General features: G+C 42.1%; 1 protein-coding gene across 1 annotated transcript in view; it reads left to right on the forward strand.

Moving 5' to 3' along the window:
- Window positions 1-20,841, forward strand: part of LRMDA (leucine rich melanocyte differentiation associated) — a 923,478-nt gene extending 902,637 nt beyond the window's left edge. The window contains exon 7 of the mRNA XM_066622155.1: window positions 20,690-20,841. Coding sequence (XP_066478252.1) covers window positions 20,690-20,769 — 80 coding nt within the window. The 3' untranslated portion in view covers window positions 20,770-20,841. The remainder of the gene's footprint in view (window positions 1-20,689) is intronic.
- The last annotated feature ends 547 nt before the right edge of the window (window positions 20,842-21,388 follow it).

The following is a 21,388-nucleotide window of genomic DNA, read 5'->3' on the forward strand; positions in this document are numbered from 1 at the left end:
AGTTAAAAGAATTATTAGAAAACAAAGATGCATTTCACAAAGGACTTAAGTCGCAAAAACAGCTTTAAACATTTACATCTGTGTATCGTTCATGCCTCGAAATGCAACCCATGAATAACACATAAACTACAGCAAATAAAGAGCAGGCGCACCAGCACATCATTTAAAATCCAACACACCCCCATCGTCTGCAGAATCAAGTACACAGCAGGAATGGTTCCAGTTGATACACGGACAATATCGTCACCACAGACAAAAACGTATTAATTATGTTCCTTTAAGATTAAGATAAGAATGGCTGAGATTCCCTAACAAACCCATAATGCTGATGCTCCAAAAGTTAATGGGGGGGGGGGATATACATTTTGTTTGTTTGTTTCAATGGTAGAAATGACCGAGGATTGTTTTGGTGTAATCCTGCATTCATAACATGCTTCTGGCTGAGTCAACAGCATGTGGTGCTAACAGGACAAAACCAGAGAGAATTTCAAGCCAAAGAAAAGTGGAGAGGAAGGGAGGGAAAAAAAGAGAGATTCTGGTCCAAACAAACATCTTTGCCCTACATGAGCTAATTGTGAAAACAGACCGCTGTTATGTACTTAAGGGACTGCAGCTGGGAGAATTGCTTTGTAGTTCTCTTCTGCTATCAGATACATCAAGAGATACTTAATAAAGAGAATCCAGAGGGCAATGACTGAGAGTATTTTTTAATGCTGTGCTGTTTGGTGGCGTTTCTCAATATTTGGTACCCGATGATTAGAGCAAAGGTCTTGAACTAGGCATTTGCAAATGGATTTCTTCTTCTGCAAATACTTGTGTAGTTTGCTCTTTTATTTTTCCCTCTTTGTTAAAAAGCACATAGCAATGTGGCAGTATGTGTGTGTACAAGATGGGAAAACAAAGGCCACCTCATTCTGTTTGTGTTGCACCCTTTCATTTTTTTTTAGTTTTGCCTTTGAGAGTTGTGGAAGCATTCAAATGTTTATGATTTAGGTGCATTTGAACTTTAATTCTCCTCTCCCCTGACCCATAATCAGCAAGCATCCAGTAATTCTGGGGTTTCCTCAATTTTTAATTGCATTCCTTAGAATCTGAAAATTTCTTCCCATCTGTAGTGGTTTCATAGTTCTTATTTTGATGCGCTCTTAAAATCCTGGCTCCGGGGAACAGTATTTCAGTGAGAGTTGAGTGTAATTGCGAAATAATACAGTCTCTCTGTCTTATTTTAAATGAGTAATACTTGAGTTGTAACGGATGCTTCCATATATGTGTAAACTGGGGCTATTCCTTCATGGTGTTTGATTGCGCCACAGATGTAGGTGTTTGCAAATTTAAGCCTCTAGGTTTTAAATGTTGTGCCACATCATTTTTCGCTCCCTTATATATGCTCCAGATTATGTATAATTGATGGCCTGCGTTTACTGACATGGGTGGTATACAGATGTAAATGTTATTATAGCTTTTATATTTTATGTTCTCTCTGAAATATCATTTTGTCTTTGAATAATATTCCTGTTCAGATTTCTGGGGGAGGGTAGGAAGGGTGTGTGTGCATGTGTATGCACCATGCGTGCTGCTTTATATGTGTTATCTTTAAAAGGGAATATGAATTGGATATTGCGCATCATATATTTCTTAAAAGTAATTTGGAATTTTAGGATATAGGATTGGCGGTGACTGATAGGCTGCCTGGATGAGCTATACCCCATTGAAAATAACCACACTGGTACATGCCTACATCTGTCTAACCTCATAATTCACTTTCACATTGGGTTATAGATGTCTGCATTCAGTGAGTCTATCTCCCCTTCAGGTATTATTTCAGCCCTTTGAGATAATAAGGAAAGTTTAATTGCGTTGTTAATTGATTTTTTGCACAACATTATTACCTTGATTGATTGCCGAGTTGATGAAAATGTTAGACACAGACAGCGTAAAGTATCAGCCCTGGTAAGGAGTGGGAGCCTTGTGGAGAATAGATAACCTTGATGTTAAGAGCTATATCCTTCAGATATGTCTTTCCTTGACATATTGATGGCCCTTGAAAAGGGAAAAGCTGATTGTATGCAGAATGCAATCATTAAACCCACTTCAGCCAGCTCTTGATTAATTTGTTTTTTTTCCTGAAGGATCTAGTTAAAGAGAAGGCCTCACTAGTATCAACAGCAGCCGTTTCCCAGCCGTCAGAGTATTCTTTTAACCCTCTCAGAACAGAAAAGGGGGAAAAATGAAGCTGCCTTAGGGGCTACATTTCATGTCAGGGCCTGGCCAGAATATTTTTGTGCAGAAAACCCAAATGGCAACACTTATTATTCCCACCTAAATGACAGAGATATGATCCACTGCAAAGTTTTCTCGCACAAATCTTATTGAAATGCAAGGGAAGAGTTTCTCCTGGGGAAAGCAGTGACCTGTCTGTCTCCCACCCTGTCAACCTATAAGAGTGCATCAGTTCTGCCACCTCAGCTGACCACCCCCAGACCTCCCTCATGGTAGGGTTGCATCTTGTTGAATTTTAAGTTTATTATTGGAAAACGGTGTGAGGGGATTCCTAAGAAGATTTTGTGAATCCATACACATGAGTCCCTTCCATGAGAAGACCTACCCAAATCTTGCTTTTCATGGAGTCTCTTCCATAAAGCTCATACATGGCTTCTCGCTTCTTTTCCATTTTGTTTCTCCTCCACATGTGAAAAATCCGTCATGAGAGTTGGGTTAATGCAGCTACTGCAATTTTTCTTTCTTTTTGCTTTCTTGGGGAGTGAAACACTTCAGTAGCTGCTGGCTGGTTTTTTCAGAAGAGGCTAATTCAGAGGTTCAGCGCACCTATTTAACCTGTGAAGATTTCTGCACCCATAGCCAGCTGTTCAGGTTCTTGCTGTGGTCAGTCACAGCAGTTGCACTTCCCTTCCAACTAAGCCTGGTGAGGCCATAATGAAAATCAATTCTTTTTGATGAGGCCATGTTAGCACATAGACCTGAAAAGAAGTGTGTGGTCCACGCTTCCTATTGGTGAACTAATAGCAGCAGTGTCCAGTATGCTTAGATTCAGAAATATGATTCTCTTGAGCACTAGCTAAGGAATAAAGATTCAGCAATTTTCTGAAAAAAAAATTTGTGAGTTCATTGCCTGCATATACTGTGTTACATGGGCATTTGTGTTAATGCAGAATTGAAAAGAAAAAATGAAATAACTGGGCTACTGTAAGCAACCAACCAGGGTTGCAGTGACAACTCATCAGTTATCACATGACTCAGTTGTGAGGGCTGCCACTCTCTCATTGAAAATTAATTGGCCATCACAACACCACACTTACTTCCACACTACATGCCCTATCAGGCTGGACTGTGGTGCATAAGTATTTTCCAGAAGTGGCTATGCAATAGTGGGGTATTGTCACACTTTCTAGTTCGCTCCAGTTGCCACCCCACACTGTGATTACGAAGAGGAGAGGCAGTAATGTGGACCGTGGTCTTTAGTGGGCAAAGCTTGCTGAGTACATTTGCTGCCTTTTCCTCTACTAGCTAATTATGGTCAGCCCAGCCACCCATTGCCCCAGAAGGGCCAAACAGATTGGATATTAAGGGGGGTTAATGTGGCTACAGTATGTTCTTGGATATCTAATTGCAACATTTTAGTTGTTAATACAGAATGAAACAGGGCCAGGATCCAAAATATTTCAAAGGTTCATTTAATGGACTTGCACTAGTACTGTACAATGTTGTTGTTAAGTATTTAGAAACATTTTGTCCTCTGTTAACAGCAGATACAAAGCCATGTCCTATTACAGACGGCTTTTTTTTAAAAAAAGTCTCCTATCTGTCTCAAAGTACATTTACGGGTACCATAGAACTAGAAAAGTACTGTGGAAGAAGGGCAAGTCTCTAGCCCCCTTGGGCTCTTGGAACTAGTTTCCTAGTTCTTGACCAAGGTCACTAATATGGTGCTATTATTGACTGAGGGCACATTGTTTAAGTTGAAGTGTTGATGCATCACCATCTGTGCCCAAATGAAATTTATTTTTTCCAGAGAGGTTTCATTGCTGGGGAGAGGGGTAGATTTGTGACAGTTTGGAAAAAAAAAAACCAGTTCTGGACAAAATTTCTCCATTTATATCAATAGACAAAGGTTCTGACATATTAGCAATCCATAAAAGTGAACAGGCAGCAACTAGATTTTTGATTTGACGTAGTCTAGGCATCCAAGGGTATATGACTCTCCTACTGCAAAACAGCTTGGCTGGATGGAGGGTTTCAAATGTTGGGCATCTGAATTTGTGCTTGTTTTTCTTTTTACCATTTGATGTTGGTAGCAGTTGTTAAAATAAAACACTCAGTTTTAAACTAATGCAAAAGGCCTTTGCTGAAGCTGATGCTTCTGTGCTTGGGTGTATTACCCACCTGGCACAAAATTTTGGCTCAAAGTTGTACTTTCCACTGTTTGTCTTTTCTTGAAAGGAAATATAGGATGGCTGCATCCATAGCATATGGGATAGCTTCATTGTCTCTCCTACTGCAAGTGTGAACAGACCACAGAAGTCTGAAATAGTTGTGGTGGGAAATAAGAACACTACTAAAGCATCACTTTAACGTAAGGCAGATTTGGCCATAATCCCCTTGCTTTGAAGTGGCAGGTGTGGTCACAGCAAAATCAGTACTTCTCATGTTTCAAGCCATTGATTTAACCCTCCCAGGCTTGTGGCAGCTCATTTAGGTCAGCACAGGCCTCCACCCTTTTGAAATATGAACATATGAAGCTGTCTGATATAGAGTCATCCCATTGGTCCACCCGGCTTAGTACAATCTTCACGGAAAGGGCAACCACTCTCTAGGGTCTTCAGCAGAGGTCTTCCCAGCCCTACCACAGATATCATTTGAATAGGGGACTTTTTACATGAGAAAGGTGTGCTCTTCCTCTAAGCTGAGGCCCCTCCCTGCTTCTATAATGGGCACTATTTAATTGTGTCTGGGCCTTCCTCTCCCTCCCTTCCTGTTTTGGGGACTGCCCTTGTCACCGATAATCTGTGTTTATGAAAGAAGCTGGAACCATTCCTGTATGGACAGATGTGTTATATTGTTAAGTCCAGCATGTAGACATTCTGGTTGGCTTCTGCTAGAGGTAGGAGCATGTTAGTTTACAGTAAATCATCTGACAAATTTTGAACCAGCTACCTAAGTGAGTAGTATTTTCAGACTGTCAAAGTGGGTGAATACTGTTTAACTGATACACTCCAAAAGCTCTCACTGCTGTCTGTGTTGTCATGGAAAGCATTTGCTATCACCAGATCTGTTGTGGGTGCTTCGACTAAACTTTAATGAGACTGATCCTAATGGAGAGATGTTAATGTTCCCTCTTGAATGTTTTTGTAGCCTCTGTCTTTTGTAACTCCTGCAGAAACATTCACCGAGTCTTAAAGTGCTCTTGTGTGAACAACCGCTTGCTGTCCCCTGGAATTTAACATTTGTCACTCCACATTAGCATGGTTTTAAAAGGAGGCTAGAGTGAGAAAGAGTTGAAGATAGAAGTGCATTTTGAGCTGGAGTGGGCTAAGTACTGCTGGGTCTCCAGAGGTTCAGGCCCTGCAATGGGGGGGGGGGGGGCTTCATTGGGGTTGGGTTGAAGCCAGGGGAAGTCTCTCTCTCTCTCTCTCTCTCTCTCTCTCTCTCTCTCTCTCTCTCTCTCAGTAAATGAAAGAAGAGTTAAAAAAATTAGAAGGCTTTATAGTACTTGGATATTTTCATACCAATCAGCATTGCATACCCTCAACAATTTCTCTTTTCATCCCCCTCTTCTTTTTAAAGAGAGCTGTTGCATATAACTCATGGAAGAATTTCATAAGTGGCCAAGATGTACTCCCTATTATCAAAACTCCACCTGGAATGCCATACACCTGTTCCCCCTTTTCCAGTTTCCAGGTCTAGTACCATTGTATTTAGTGGGGCTTACTCCCACAAAAGTATGCATAATGAATACAGCCTTCATTATATCAACAGGGACAATGGAGAGAAGTTTGAAAAAATAAAAATAGGAAATGTCTGTAATAAAGAGGGTTGCTTGGGACATATGAACTGAAGACAGAGGGCTGCATTGAAACCATCTTTTATGAAAATTAGTCTTCCATTCAAGCAGTGGCGTAGCTGGAGGGGTGCAGAGTGCTCAGTCCAGCGGAGAGGCTCAGTGGGGGGGGGCAAGTGGCCCCTCCCTTTGGAGCCATTCCCGGCAGGGGGAGCAAAACGGAGCCACATGGCCCCGTTTTGTTCCCCCTGCTGGGAATGGCTCCAAAGGGAGGGGCCGCTTGCCCACCTTGCTGCCAGCCTGAGTGCTCCACCCCCCTCCAGCTACGCCACTGCATTCAAGCAAGAATGTACAGGTACAGGTGAGAACAATTTCACCTACCTTTCCCAGTTATTAGTATGGGCATTCTGAGTTTCTAGTTAGGGACTGTATAGGGTCTATACAAAAGTACCTATTAGAGTCTAGACCTGTTTAGAAATCAGCAGCAATATGGGTTGCCATAATATTTGTTTGTAGAAAGGTATACTGAGCTACATAAATCTTCAAAATGATCTTGCTAGTTGCAGCAGGGACTAGCACATGAGACTTCTGGGTTGTACTCCTCAACTTGCTACTTACCAGCTTGCTTCAGGCAAACCTTAGGGCTGTCAGAATCAATATGGGATAGAGCTTCTGTGCATCTAATAGTTTACTAGAAGGGAGACTGGACAGGTGTCTGCCTTAATACTGCTGTGATGGACCTGCTGACATGTTTCTTTTTCATGGCTAGTGCTGGCAAACAAAACCTGCCCCATATTGAATCTGGCAACCCCACATGAATGGGACTTGTCTCTAGCTTTGTTACCCTACCTTATTTGGAATACAGACTAATTGTTCTGGCTTCAGTAGTGGGGCTGCTTAAGTCATTGTATTCTGTCCAACGCTGTAGTGCAGTGATTCCCAACCTGGGGTATGTATTCCCCTAGGGGTACTTGCTAGGACCTTTAGGGGTACTTAAAAAAGAATTGAATAATGGTGGGAAAACGCAGGTCTGTATTAGAATGCCTTGCAGGGTTGGCATCAGAATGCCTTGTGGGGCTAATATGATGGGTGCAATTTATAGAAATGGACTGCCAAGAGGTAAGCAAGTGAACCAATGTTGGGAACACTGCTCTAGTGGCTCTGAAGAGAAGCAACAATATCAAATAAATATAGATGTCACTGAACACCCCCAAAATTTGGATACAATCTGAACCCAAGTTTGGAACTTGCATCCTACATTCATTTGGCTACATTTCCAAGCTGCAGTTAGTGATGGAATAAAAAGTGCCAGAATGCTGTCCAGTTGAATAAGAAAGAGGCAATTCAGGCTTTAAAAAACTGAGAAAGTAGAGTCAGCTTTCTGTAGATTTGAGAGGTTAAGTAATACCTTATTCATAAGGTATTGGAGCTCTTGGAGGAATTCTCAAACCTGCTGAGGGTTCCCCACAGTCCAAATTCAAATATACCTTACAAAGTTTCTTGATGAAGTTGTATCTCTTTTTATGACCGCTTTGTAAGGATCTGCCCCTCTCATGCTGTCTTTTGTGGATGAGCTAAACACTTACAATCTGATGCCAAACTCACTAACAATTAGGTACCATGTTACAATCATTCAAGGATTATGAGTTGTGTAGGGGAGCTGATACTGCATTTCAAAGATGCTTGGAGAGGTACATCAATCCAGCCCAATCCAGAAGATAACTGTACTCCAAACAAAATAAAGGGCACAGAAAAAAGTCTCCAGGTAACACAAGCAGGGGAACCAAGCCACATATTATAGGGCAAGTAAAAAAAATCAACTTAAATGGATGATGTTCTCACTGAATAATCTCTTGAAATTTTGAACTTTCTTTTTCTTTTTGAGCAGCCTTTCCTTATAAGCTTTTTTTCAGTGGGCTGAAAATGCAGTGGGCAGCCCTGCATTTAGTGTCCTTCATTCTTCTAACCAGGATCACCTGAAAATTTCTTCCAACTCCTTTGATTGCTTCAACTTAGGGCCAAATTACATATTACATCATAGGTTGGACCTTAAATGCTTTGTTTTACTAATGGATATAGTGAGACAGTAATTATAATTATTATGGATGTTTACAGACTGTTTTTCAATACAAATGTTCACAAAGTGGATAGCGCAGCTAAATAAATGGTTACCAGTCCCAAAAGTGCTCACCCTCTAAAAAGAGGCAGAACAAAACACTACAAACATTGCTAGAAAAGGCATTACACTGGGGTAAATAAAGACTGTTGCTCTACCTTTGCTAAATATAAGAGAAGCACCACTTTAAAAAGTGGCTTTTTGCCAAGTTAGCAGGGGTGAACATAAGTCAGAGAGGACCCAATGCTGATTGCAACTACAGCAGAGGAAAAGTGTTGCAGAGCCCTTCTTCTCACGCTGTGGTCCTGATCTACCATATCGCAGTTCTTTCCAATAGAAAATGAAGCATACAAGGGTGAAGCTACATGTTCAGTGCGCTGTGAAGTCCATAAGAATTTGCCAGTTAAATTGCAAAGGCATGTCAGGCAGCTCTCCACTCTCACAAGAGGGGCAGGTCTTTGCTTGGGGAGCGTCCTTGCCTCCACGATGGTACCTCTCCTTCACTTGCCAAAATGCCAAACCAATTTGTGGGGTTTTGGTGAGATAGGCCCCTCTCCCCCCTTTTATCTTGACTTTCTTTACAGCAGCCTCTTCTCCTGTTTGTGGATCGCCAATAGGAGTTAACTTGGCCGCCGCTGATCTCTGACAGCCATCTAAACCAGTGACCATCACCATACCTTGTGGCACTGAATTGTATATGTTAATTACACACTGGATGATGAAATACTTAACTTTGTTTGCCCTGAACATATTGGCAGGTAGTTTTATTGGATGACCCCACAGAGAGGTATGAATATGTTTGATTCTTTGAGTTGATATTTTTTATCCTTGTGTGCTTATCTTTGATCTTTGTATTATGCCAATAAAGGTTTACTGATGATCCCAGGTTTCTAGAGTTTTGAGTGAGAGGATATTTATTTTCCTAAGTTATTTCTAAATTATTTTAAATAATTGCTTTCATCACTTTGTCCAAAGTGTACTTCCCCACTTTCCTGAACTAAAAAGCCCATTTATATACCTTTATTATGATATTGGTTTCTTTCATGTTGGTTAAAATATTAACCAAGAGTCCCATGGAACCTTAAAGACTATTTTATTTTGGCATAAGTACTTGTAGGCACGAGACCTTATGGAAAAAGACACTATGTGATAGAGGTGGGTTCTTACCTGTGGAATTTCATGCATGCCACAGTTAAATGTGCTGGAATTTCAAATGGCATATGGCTCGTGGCATATGCCTTGTGTAGCACTTGCCACAAGATATTAATGTGGCTTCTCTTTTGGAAGTTGTTCCCTTTAAAATATAATTTTCCATTGCTTTTTTTCCTCATGGAAAAAAAATTAAATGAACACAAAGTTCAAAGCAATTGGTTTATTTTTGTTACGCTCTTCACCTGTTATGCTTTTTCTTCTCTCATTCTTAAAGGGGAGAGTACAATCCCTAGAGAAACTGTCTTTTTGAAACAACTTTTTTTTTTTTGTTCTGCCAGCATTCTCTGCTGTTTCTCTCAAGCAGAGACTTCCGAAATTTGCTTTAGATGATATTTAGCTGCAACCCTTAGCAAGCTTGCCCACAGAGAGTTTGTTAATGAGCTCTGGACTCCTAACAGGGCACCCAGTGGCAGGTAGCAGACAGGTGGCACCCATAATTTTGCTTGGCTAACAACCTTAAGTACTATTTTGTGTGAATCCCAGGTAGGAATGTGGAAATCCCTTCTGCTACACAGAGAAATTTCACCAATCCTATTGTGCATCCCTAGAAATTTGTCAGCTATTTTATCCAAGAAGCAAACTCCAAATTCACCTCCAAATTTTTCTTCAGGTGAAATTTGGTGGCCGCACTACTCTTTGGTTTTCAACACAAAAACACTCTGATCCTTCTCGCGTTACAGAATGGAGTCCTATTTTAGTTACTCTTTGCTTTGCACACAGAGAGATGGCGAACAAGTTTTGAAGTCAGATTTTCAAGCACAAGGCCAAAAGCTTTTAATGTATAAATTCAAACCACTGATCCTTATAGAACATAAAGTGGACTAGGAAGGAAATAAACAGGTTTACTTTAATTGTCCTAGAAGAATATTTAGTTGCTGACTTTGGCCTCTTTATTTGACAAATTAATGCTGCCCTCTAGTGGTCAAGGCCTTTACTTCAGCGGCTCAGCTGCAAGTGGTGGAAATAGATTTCTTTAGACCATTGGGGAGTTGTTCTGCATCCAGAAATGTGTTGCACTAAATGGAATGTCCTTCAAAATCATGTGTTTTAGGATTTGTGCTATTAATTATTAATGCCAAATATGGCCTTGCATAACTATTAAATGTGAGAATAATTTTTTCCCATGACTGGTGTATCAGAAGAATCTGGCAAATGTCTATCCATTAGAATCTATTTGACATACTGATGACAGGGGCAGCCCTGTAATTGGTCAAAGGGATATCACCAGTCCAAGGCAGTAAGCCAGCTGGGCTGCTCCCTCTAAGGAGCACTCATGGACTAGATTGCCTCCTCCTGTAGCCCTCTGTTGAAAAAGGCAGAGCAGCAGGAGGAAGTGGAGTCCCCATTTCCTTTTTCTGGTTCTTAGTCCAGTGTGCTGCCTTTTCCAAAGTCAGCATGGCAGACTGGGGAGAAACTGAAGTACAGCTCAGAGTTGTGGCCTGCTGGCCACTAAAAGCCACCCAAAGTGGGTGAATGGCTGTTTGCCACTACCAGGACCTGCTGCTAAAGTGTGAGAGCAGCCTTCCAGAGCTGCCACTGGAGAGGATGAGCAGGCTCCTGGGGCCACCAAAGTAGTGGGGTCCAGAAGGAGAGGTTGAACAAACGGGGAGAGAGGTCATGAGAGGAAGCCTATGGGTTGTTGGGCAAGTGTATGAGAGGCAGAAGGGAGTAAGGAAAACAGTGGGAAGGGGGCAAGTGCAGTCTGCTTCTAGAGATGGTTGGGAGCTGTGGCAGCAGGAATGACCCTGTCCTAGGCACAGGAAGAGCCTGAGGTGGGCCTGGCTGATTGAGGCATGCTATACTGGTGTCCTACACTCACAGATGGTACTCTGTGCGTTGACAGCCTAATCCTATCCACACCTTCCTGGGAGTAAGCCCCATTGACTCTAATGGGACTTACTTCTGAGTAGACCTACCTTGGATTGGGCTCTTAATACACTACTTCTGCCTGCATAGCAGAAATTCTGCCCTCATTTGGGTTTCTAATGGCCACATAGAGAGATGCTTATCATACTTCAGACAATTTAAAGAGTGCCTTTGAGTGCTAGGAAAACACGGGAAATCATTGAGGATGTGCGCACATGTACCTTTGGGCCACTTTGGATCCTATCCTTAATACTTTATTTATTCGTATTTCTTGCACTTGTTATGATTCAGTTTGAACCATTGCTTTGTTTCCTTACAAGATACATCTTTAGTTAACCTCTAATCTCCGTCCAAGCACAGAATTTGCAGTGACAGAAGGACTGTAGAAGCAAAAAAAAAAAAAAAAAATCCTGCCAAGTAATAAGGAGATTTTTACCACTTTCCTCTTCCTTCACATACTTGATGGGGTGTGTGTGTGCCGTAGGATGATGCTTACCAAGACAGCAGCTTACCAAAGCACCAGCTTACCAAGTGAAATAGATGCCTGTTTGACATTTTCTAGAAAACTATGTGGGGGGAGGAATCCCATTCTCTATCTAATCAGCGGAATTAGGATACTACCCCTGCCCCACTAATGTCAAAGTTCTCTCTGTTTTCGGTCAATCAATCACATCTTGTTTGTCTTAGGCTGGCGGATTGTGACCAACTGGACAGCACCCCAACATGGAACAGGTCACACCAAGGACACTATCACCCTTTGGACACATGAAAACTGCATTATATGAAATCAGATCACTGGTTAATCTATTGTCTGTTTTGAATGGCACCAGTCAATGTTATAGGCAACTATCTTACCCAGTGGCAACTTGTACACAAGAACAAGGAAAGTTACCACAGCATATATGGAACTCTGAGTAAATACAGATGACCATTTAGCAAGCAGCCACTTGGCAAGTGGTCATCTGTATCCACTCTTTGTATCCCTTCCAACTCTATCAGTCTATAAAACCAAACACTCCCTTGCCATTGATGAGAGGCTCACATTGCACTCTCTCCTTAATAAGAAAAATAAACTAAAGTCTATTACATCGTGATTGTCATCATTAAAAAAAAAATACAGATGCTTTTGTGGGAACTCACTAGTGCCTGCTCACACCCAGGGGTCACAGCTAGTTAAATGATTTAAAGTAATATGCCCTAAATGAGCCCATTTTCACCAGAGGGAGTGGATCTGTAGACAGCATATGCCTAGATCAAAGGTCATCATGTCACTGTCATTCAAGGAGGAAGAGATTCTCACTCCCTCTCTCCCTTTTTTTCCCCTCTCCAAATGAAGTATGACATCTAAGGAACAGTGTGTTGTTTGTTCCACTGCCAGGGTATGCATAATGGAAACATTAGCTCTGCGATCTTTTTTTAATCTGTCAACCTAATGGCTTGGCTCCTTAATGTGTTAGAGGGCTTTAAACTGAAGTCCTAGCCTGGGCCATATAAAGCAACCCATAGTTTGTGGCTTGACTAGATCATGATGACATAATACAACCCCAGCACAATATAGCTCATTATTAAATATCAGCTTGTCTGCTTCTTTCCAAGGACTTGGACAAACGCCTCCATTTTTTCTTTTTTCTTTTTAACACGAGATTATGTGGGAAACGTAGTTATTTAAAAATAAGCTTGCAGTGCATCTCTGCCCCCTCCTGCTCCCATTTCCTCTCTTTAGGGAAAACACACGCACGCACATACTTCCTCTGCAGCTGCAGTGGGAACTCTGAAATGCATTCACACCAGGCTATGTTTAATCGCACATCAGCTTGACTACTAGTTTACATGGGACTTCATTGCAGCTTCTGGCCTGGGATACAAATTTCACATGTTTCTCTTCCTATTACCTCCATTGCCATTTTTTCCCCCCAGGAAGCTCTCCCTATTACTCCTATACTACACCACCTTTCTAACTCCACCTCTCTTGCAGCTTGCTAGTAAGATCTGAGGCACTGCCATTCTTGTCTGCACCAGCAACTTGCAATAAGGCATGACCCTCCTTTCTTCCACATTCAAGGCAGCTTACAAAATACAACATTTTTAAAAGTATGTTCACCCCTTCACCTTACCCAATCCACCTTACCCAATTCAAAAGCTTTAAAAAGCAGTTGCAGAATAGCTCCAGGGGAAGGGTATTGGCTACCATTATGTATCCTAGCATGGCCTGCCCAAGACCTGCTAGTGCTGCAGACCATTATTCTTCTCTCTACGGTTTCTCTTCTTCTCTTCTCTTCTTCTCCATCCCCCTCTTCCTTCTAGAACCCAGGAAGAACATTGGAGAGAGGCAGGCAAATGAAAGTAGGCACCGTCCATCTGTTACCTGAAGTGACCACTTCAGTCAACCCGGTAGGCAGGCTGACAGGCCCTACACATTAACCATTAAGGCTGCAATTCTATCCACACTTTCCTGGGAGTAAGTCCCACTGAACACAGTAGGATTTACTTCAGAGTAGACATGCATAGGTTGTACCCTAAGCATCCTCCACCTCCAGTTTTTCCCTGTTAATGCTGAGCCAGTCTAAAAACATGTATAACCTCTTTCTCCTGAACTTGCTGGAAAAGGGGAAGACGTACATTTGTGTTCGACAGCAACAGAGGCAGTTTGAAACTGTCTCTGCCTCTCTATGTTGTACTTGTTTTTATCCACTGTTGGGGTGTTTTATTCATTTAACTCTATAGGCGTGGAAAGAACAACAAAAGTACAATGGAATAAAAAGTAATTAAATTTTCTGACATTTCCCCGCTCTGGGAAATCCAGATGCCATGAACTAGCATCATACTCTGCTTAGAAGGACAATTATTTGGCATTCTAACATGTAAGTTCAAGTCTTGATGCCTATGAGCGCAAATTGCTTTGAGGAGCTTTGTTTTTGATAATATCCCAGGAAGTGATTGGTCTTCTCTCCACCAAATGATCATTGCAGAATGGCATCATTTGGTTTTCCTCGGTCTTCATAAACACAGAAATAAAGGAATTGATTTATATATCTTAAGGCTTGTATAAAAATTTAAAATTTTACTTTTTTTTTTTTTTAAATAGGGGAAATTCCAAAAGACAGAAGTTTGTATGATTCTTCAGCAAAATTTGCAGGAATATCATAAAACAACAATTGCCACATCTTCTTGGAGGAAATAGTGAGAATTAAACTGGTTGAAAAAGTGATTTTGGCTTGCAGTGTAAATGTAGGCTTACTACTATTGAATGCTTTTGAATCTCATGTGCCTGACTTGTTCCATGTTTGCCTTTTTTATAGGAGGGGTTACATTCATATCGACCGATTTAGGCAAAAAGCCATTCAGATTAGGTGTGAAAATGCTTTATTTGGAAGGCACCAACTCACACTTTACCTTAACAGCATGAGAACCACTTCCCCTTGGGCTTCTTCCAATGCTGCTCGAATTCTGAAACCATGTGGACAGAGCCACTGTTGTAGTTTCTTTCCACTTGAGTGTCACCCTCCTGGCCAATCTGTAAATGTAGTAAATGACAATAAAAGGATAGAATAGAAATGAAAGGATAGAAGTTGGAGACGGGTCTCATTGCTAGATTCCAAAACTTGCAGCCCAATCCTGTTCTTTCCACCCCCTGCTGATGCTGTATTGCCAAAAGGGACGCAGATGCCTGGGGGGGGGGAGGGAGAATTATGGAGGTGTCCTCTGGGAACACTTGTTGCAAGCCTCTGCAGAGTATGTTGTGTGTGTTTGTGGGGAGGTCATCTCCGCACTGCACAAGTCGAAAATGGAAAGTGCCATAGCTTTATCTACTGATTTGAATGATGTTTTATCCAGTGATATTTATCAGCTCCCTGTACTGGCTCCATGTGTTACAGATATGCCGTAAGACTCCAAGTATTGCAAACATACTGACTTGAGAGCTGGAAGCAGTGGCACAAAGAGATCCAGGACCTGGATCTCTGCTTCCCAGTCCCTGGGACTGCTTCGGATCCAGTCCCTGCACCAGCTGGCACAGATGTACACCAGGCAGTGTGGGGGGTCGGAGAGGATGGAGGGAGGGTGGTGTGGAGGTAGGGAGGGGGCAGTGCACACTGTATCCTAACTCCAGGACTGGACAGTCCTACATGGGTTTATTGGATGAGCACCAGCTATATAGCTGGCGCAGTTCTGAGTAGCCCCATATGGCAGACTGGGAGATTACCCAGGGTAAGGGGAACAAAATCCCCTTACCCCAAGGTGACCTCTAGCCTGCTGCTAACCTGTGTTGGATGCAGCGTAGGCCATGTGGCCTGGCTGTACTGGCACAGGTTAGGATTGTGCTGTAAGAGGCATATATTGTAGCTTAGCTATTCAATAGATTTTGAGCAAAGTGTGCCCATTTTTTTTAAAGTCTCATTTTTTAAAACTTGCTTAAGTATGCATGCATGTATTTATTTATGGGAATAATTGGGCCTCCCTCCCATGCACCCCGGCTCTAGAAGGTCTATTGTGCTGACATTACAATGTAGTGTTCAAGAGAGACCGATCTCTCAGCACATGCAAGCGATTGCAAGATTGTTACTTACCCAGTATAATTAGAACATCCATTCCGCAGAGGGAAAACATTTAAAAGATAAAGGGTGTATTTAAAAATGAATCTTCCCAATGCAATTTTTTCATAATTATAGTTTTATCAGCTTATGGTGATGGTGGAAGCGGCTACTTAAGAAAAATTAGGAGCCTCATTTGGAAGAAGATGATCCCTCAAGAGACCTCATGTTGTCATTTTTCAAGAGCCTGAACAGAGAGCGTGTTCTGAATGGAGCACACAGCCCTTGATGCATTGGAAGTATAGTTAGCTTATTATGACCAGCTCTGGATATTTTAATTAAAAATGCCACATCTGTCATTAAATGCGGTGGCCTTGTTCTCTCTCTTCACACACATTTGCGGCATTATTTTCTGAAGATGCTACCAGCTATACATGTTGCCATCACGTGCAGCAGGATGGGAGGGGAGGAGGCTGTGACCCCCTGCAGACCCAGAAGCAGTCAGATTCCTAAAGCCACACAATGGTGTATCTGATCATCCAATGCTCTTGCTGTCACATACAGCCCTCCTATAATTTTCACAGTTTTCTGCAGTTGTTAAGGGGGGGAGTGTGTGTTGGTGAGTGTGTGTGTGTGTGTGGAGACGAAGGGATGAATCACTGTCACCTCATTTAAATTATAAGGAAGCCTATTGTTTTACAAATAACCTTCATGATAAAAAATAAAGTCTCGTGGCACCGTTTTCAACTGTGCTTTTATCAGGGGCCTTTGAGCAGAAGTGTGTATACACAATCCACCCGGCAATCAAATCGCAGCTGTGCGCCTTGGTAGGGACTCTCGGTGGAGACAACACTTCGTTAATTTAAACAATTGTAGGCTGTAGGAGTTCAAAAAAAAAAATAAAAATTCAGCTGACTTTAACTGTCACTAGCCCAAGCACCTTTATCCCCAGGCGAGCAGCAGCAGCTGCATTTCATTTCTTGCTGCCAGACTGTCCGACATCTTTGCTGAACATCCCAGGAACTGAGCGCCTTTACTTTAAGGATTTTATTCAAGGTGACAGCTCCTCACACTTTAGCGTTCAGATCACCTCAAGTAGCTGAGATCTCAGTGAAAATGAGAGCACTTCTGCAGCAAACTCCAAATTTAGATTGACTGAGGTTATCCTTAGGCCTCTAGGACCCAACCTCCATGACAGAACAGGCCTGCCAGGAACTTTAAAACTACAGTAGAGTTTGTAATGATGTCTGGGGAGAAATCTTCTGTAGGAACCATGGAGAAAACGATAAGTGATAGGAAAGGATGTCAGGTTTAGTTATGGCTGGAGACAGTGTTAGAATATACGTGGCATAATATGGCACCGGTATCTCTGTCAGCATCTCTGTTTTCTGTCACCGCACACAATTCCAGGCCTGTCTGTAGCCCTGACAGTGTCTTTTCAGATCAGGTTATTGCCAGCCCAAAGACTCGCTCAGCGCACCACCAGATAGCCCCCTTTGTTTGAAGCCTGCCCTTTTGTCATTAACGCACTTGATGTCTATTTAAAATCTGATGGTGAATGCACTATCTGTTTTCCTGTCAAGAGATCATTGACAATATTAATACCTCATGTCCTTGCCTCATTTTCTAAGCACTGACACCTCGCTGCAGTCTCCGGCATTCATCAAACAGCGCTCTCCTGCCAGGAGCTCCGTAAACAGCCTCGGTCCCCAATCGCTGAGAAACATGGCAGTGCTCTCATAGGGCTTTTATCAAGGCGACCTGCCAAAGGAGCCTGAAGGATGCCATTAATAAAAAAACAGCAAGAATTAAAAAAATACACTTCGTAGTCTTTATATTTTGATATTTAATAACTGCAAGCCCGCTTGGCTTTACTAGAGAGGGCAATGAGGCCTACAGTGTGCATAGGGAAAAGGTGTTCTAGAAGGAGAAAAAAAGACCCAGTTTCCATGCAGTTTCCATGCTTTCCAGAAAATGGCTGCCATTCAACCACATGAATCACTCAATGTTGCCCACAATTAGCTAGCGAAGACCAAGAACTGTCAAGGCAAGGCATTCCGTAGCTGACAATAGATCTTCAGCTGCTCCTAGAATACATGTTTGATGGATTGTTGCCTTATTCTGCCACTCTTTCTAAGTGAATGTCACTGGATGATTGTACCTGCCAGTGTTTGAGCATCTAAACTATATAGACTGTGCCTAGAGTTCCTGCTGAGTTTCTCCTGAATATCAATCTAAACCTGAAGGTTCCTGACCCTATCACCCTGTGCAAAGCACAGGGTGCTTATAATGGAGAGAGCTGCCTTGCTGGACCTTCAGTTTTGAGGCTTTGGTAAGCTCTCAAGCAGGGCACCCCTTGTTGGGTGATCCCTGGTTCTTTCAGTGGAGCCAAATCTCACTCACTCCCACAAAGTCTCTTTAGAATTCAGCTCTAAATATTGATGTTGAATATTTTCCAGACACTTCCTTGGTGATATTTCATTTCATTCCACCTTTATTGGCATAAACAATCCAACAAGAAAACAAAATTAAAACATTCAGGGTAGCCACCAATCATTGATCAGGCAAAGAAATACAGAGGAATTTACGCCTCGACAGTGCTTTAAATATATATTTTGCTACATTTGATGAGCGGCACTCATTTCTCCCGTATAACAAGTACCGGACCAAGTCTGTATCTGAACCATGAAAGCTTTCCAGAGTTGGTGATATTTGCCAACTATTCATCTAATATGTGATATTTGTATTTGAGATCCTATTTGAGAGGTAATATGTAACAGTATTTAATAGATGGTATTTAATGCTATTTAGCATTTTATGGTAGTTAGTGTATTTAGCATTTTATGGTAGTTAGTATATGGTGGTATTGAGTTCTGAGTGACAGCACTTGATAGATGACATGCAGTGGTATTTAGGGCACAATCCTAAGCAGGTCTACTCAGAAGTAAGTCCTATTGTGTTGAATGGTACTTACTCCCAGGAAAGTGAGGTTAGGATTGCAGCCTTAGTAGCTGACTGTATTCCATGGTTGGCATGAAACAATATACAGTACTGATTTAACCCCTGCTTAAGTTGGCAAAAAGCTTTTAAAATGGTACCATCTTATATTTAGCAGAGCAAGAGCAACTGTCCCTCTTCACCTCAGCATGGTGGCTTTTCCAGTGGCTGATTTCTTTTCTGCATCTAGAGCCTTTTGGAAACAGGAAACCATTTATTTTCTTTTGCTGTGTAAACCACTTTGTGAATTACTTTTTGTTGAAAAGCGGTATATACATATTCTTAATAATTTATTTTGTTTGACACGAGTTGTGATATTTTAGTGTAATATGACAGTATCTGATGGATGACATGCAGTGATATTTGACAGCAGAGTGCTTTCATATCTGAGGCCTGTCAGAACAATTAGGCGATGCCCCAATGTCTAGCGTACTTGAATTATGATGTGCAATTTCGCACTGAAATTTTTAGTGGAAAATTTTGAATATTTGTGAATATTTCTGCCGGCTTTAATATCAAGGTACACTGCTTCCAAACGTGACGTTCTCATTTAGCTATCATGGATAATAGCCTTTAACAGACTATCCTCCCTGAATGTGTCTGTTCCTATGATTTAAAAGCTAAATTAGTGGCCACCACCATGTCTTGTGGCAGAGAATTTCAAAAGTTATATATTTTTTTTCTGTTTATTTGTGTACTTTTCCTAACACTATCACTACAAGGTGGCAATGATTGTGTGAAGGCTCTCTCTTATTTGCCTTGAACCTAAATTGACTTTAGTGCAGATTAATTCCTCCATTTCTGTTTAATTTAAAGCACCAGTGACTGCTTTGTTCCAATTCAGTGGCCTTCTTTGAATAACCCAGTGGCTCCCAAACAGAGCCATGGCTCCTTGGGGAGCCATGGAAACCAGCCAGGAGAACCACAGAATCCTCATGAAATACCCCGCCCTGCACAATGTATAGGATTGTAGCCCTAATGGGGAACCATGGCCAATGGCCCAGTAGGTCAAGGGAGCTGCCAATTGAAATAGTTTGGGAACCACTGGGATAACCCCTTCTCCCTGATCTCTCTGCACGTGGAGTGAGTTGTGCCTCACTCATAAACCGTGCCTGTCTTGCAAGCCAACTTCACATAGATATAACATTTGAATAGGGCAGTGTTTCCCAAACTGTGGGTCACGACCACTGGTAAGTCATGAACCCATGTGTGATGGGTCATGAGGTGTGCTCTCCCACCCACGCTTGTGCCTGGTTGGCCCCAAATTGGAGCCATTCTGGGAGGGAGCAGATGATATGATGGCCAGAATGCCTCATTGGGAGACCTGGGAGACCTTTTCCAGAAGCAACTTCTAGTTTTTGGATGCAACTTCTGGTTTGACTGGAAGTTGCTTTTGGATGCTTCTGCAGGCCATTTTGAAGTGGATCATGGGCCTGTTGCAACCTGGAAAAGGCCTCCAATGTCTCCCAATGAGGCAATCTGGCCATCATGTTGCAACCCATCACAGAAGACACTGAACAGGTGGGGACTGCTGGAATAGGTATATCTGTGTAAAATTCTATGTGTGTAGGTGTGAAGAACGTGAATAAATTTCCTCATGCAAACAGGGAACTGACTACACCATTTGGGCATACATGTGTTGGATTTTTCATGCATACTTCTTTTTCAACCATTTTGCCTGTGCATGCATGTTCAGGTGCGCCATGTGGGCAGGGCAGGTAAGTGCCACCTTTCCCCCACCACACATACACACAGGGAAAAGATCTAAGAAACAATATTTTCAAGTAATAATCTAACTTATTTTCTCCCCAAAGATTGCTAACCATTCAGAAGCCAGTGTTTATGGTGCTGAATTCCCAGCCATACCTTCTTCTGCTCCCCCCCCATGCCACTAGATCCTATCATCCACACCATGCTAAATGCTAACCTTTTTTTGCTTTTCTTTGGCTGCAGGCGTTCTAGGGAAATGCCGCTACGTTTACTACGGGAAGCATTCGGAAGGCAACCGATTCATACGTGATGACCAGCTCTGAGGCAAACTGCGTTTACAAGACCATACACCGCATACACATATCAAGGCACAAATTGCATCTACATCTTTGGTTTACACATGCTTAAAAAAAAAAAAAAGAGTCCTCCAGTACCTTCTGCTGACTTTGCCAGACCTGTCAAAATCATCCTTCTGCTTTAGCCTGAGTAGTCACATAGAGATTGACATGATTGCCTCTAAGCAGGTCCCATCCACCAGTGTGACAGACAGCTGCAGCGAAGCACCAGGCCTGACAGGAAGAACACCATGATGGATTGCCTGGCCCAATTGCTGCTCACAGAAGAGCAAAGGTCACACCTGGGGCCTCACTGAGCATGCTCAGCTGCTTTTCACAAAAGCAACCCGTTTTATCTGCAGCTTGCCTGTTGAGTGAGAAAGCTCTATGTTTGTCACAAAAACTGGCAGCAGTTTCAGATTTTCCCCCCAAATCACCTCCTTATCTGTCTTTATTTTCCTCAGGAATTAAGTGTTTAATGTTGTCACCCAAAGTAGACATATCACAAGTAGAGTACCATGATTTTGGTGTGTGTGTTTGGTTTTTTTTTTTTGCTGGGAAAGTATAGCAAAAGCTGACAAAAGTGTGATCTAACTTTGAATGTTGG

Source organism: Tiliqua scincoides, chromosome 3 (assembly GCF_035046505.1).
Source record: "Tiliqua scincoides isolate rTilSci1 chromosome 3, rTilSci1.hap2, whole genome shotgun sequence".
NCBI classification, from domain to species: Eukaryota; Metazoa; Chordata; class Lepidosauria; order Squamata; family Scincidae; genus Tiliqua; species Tiliqua scincoides.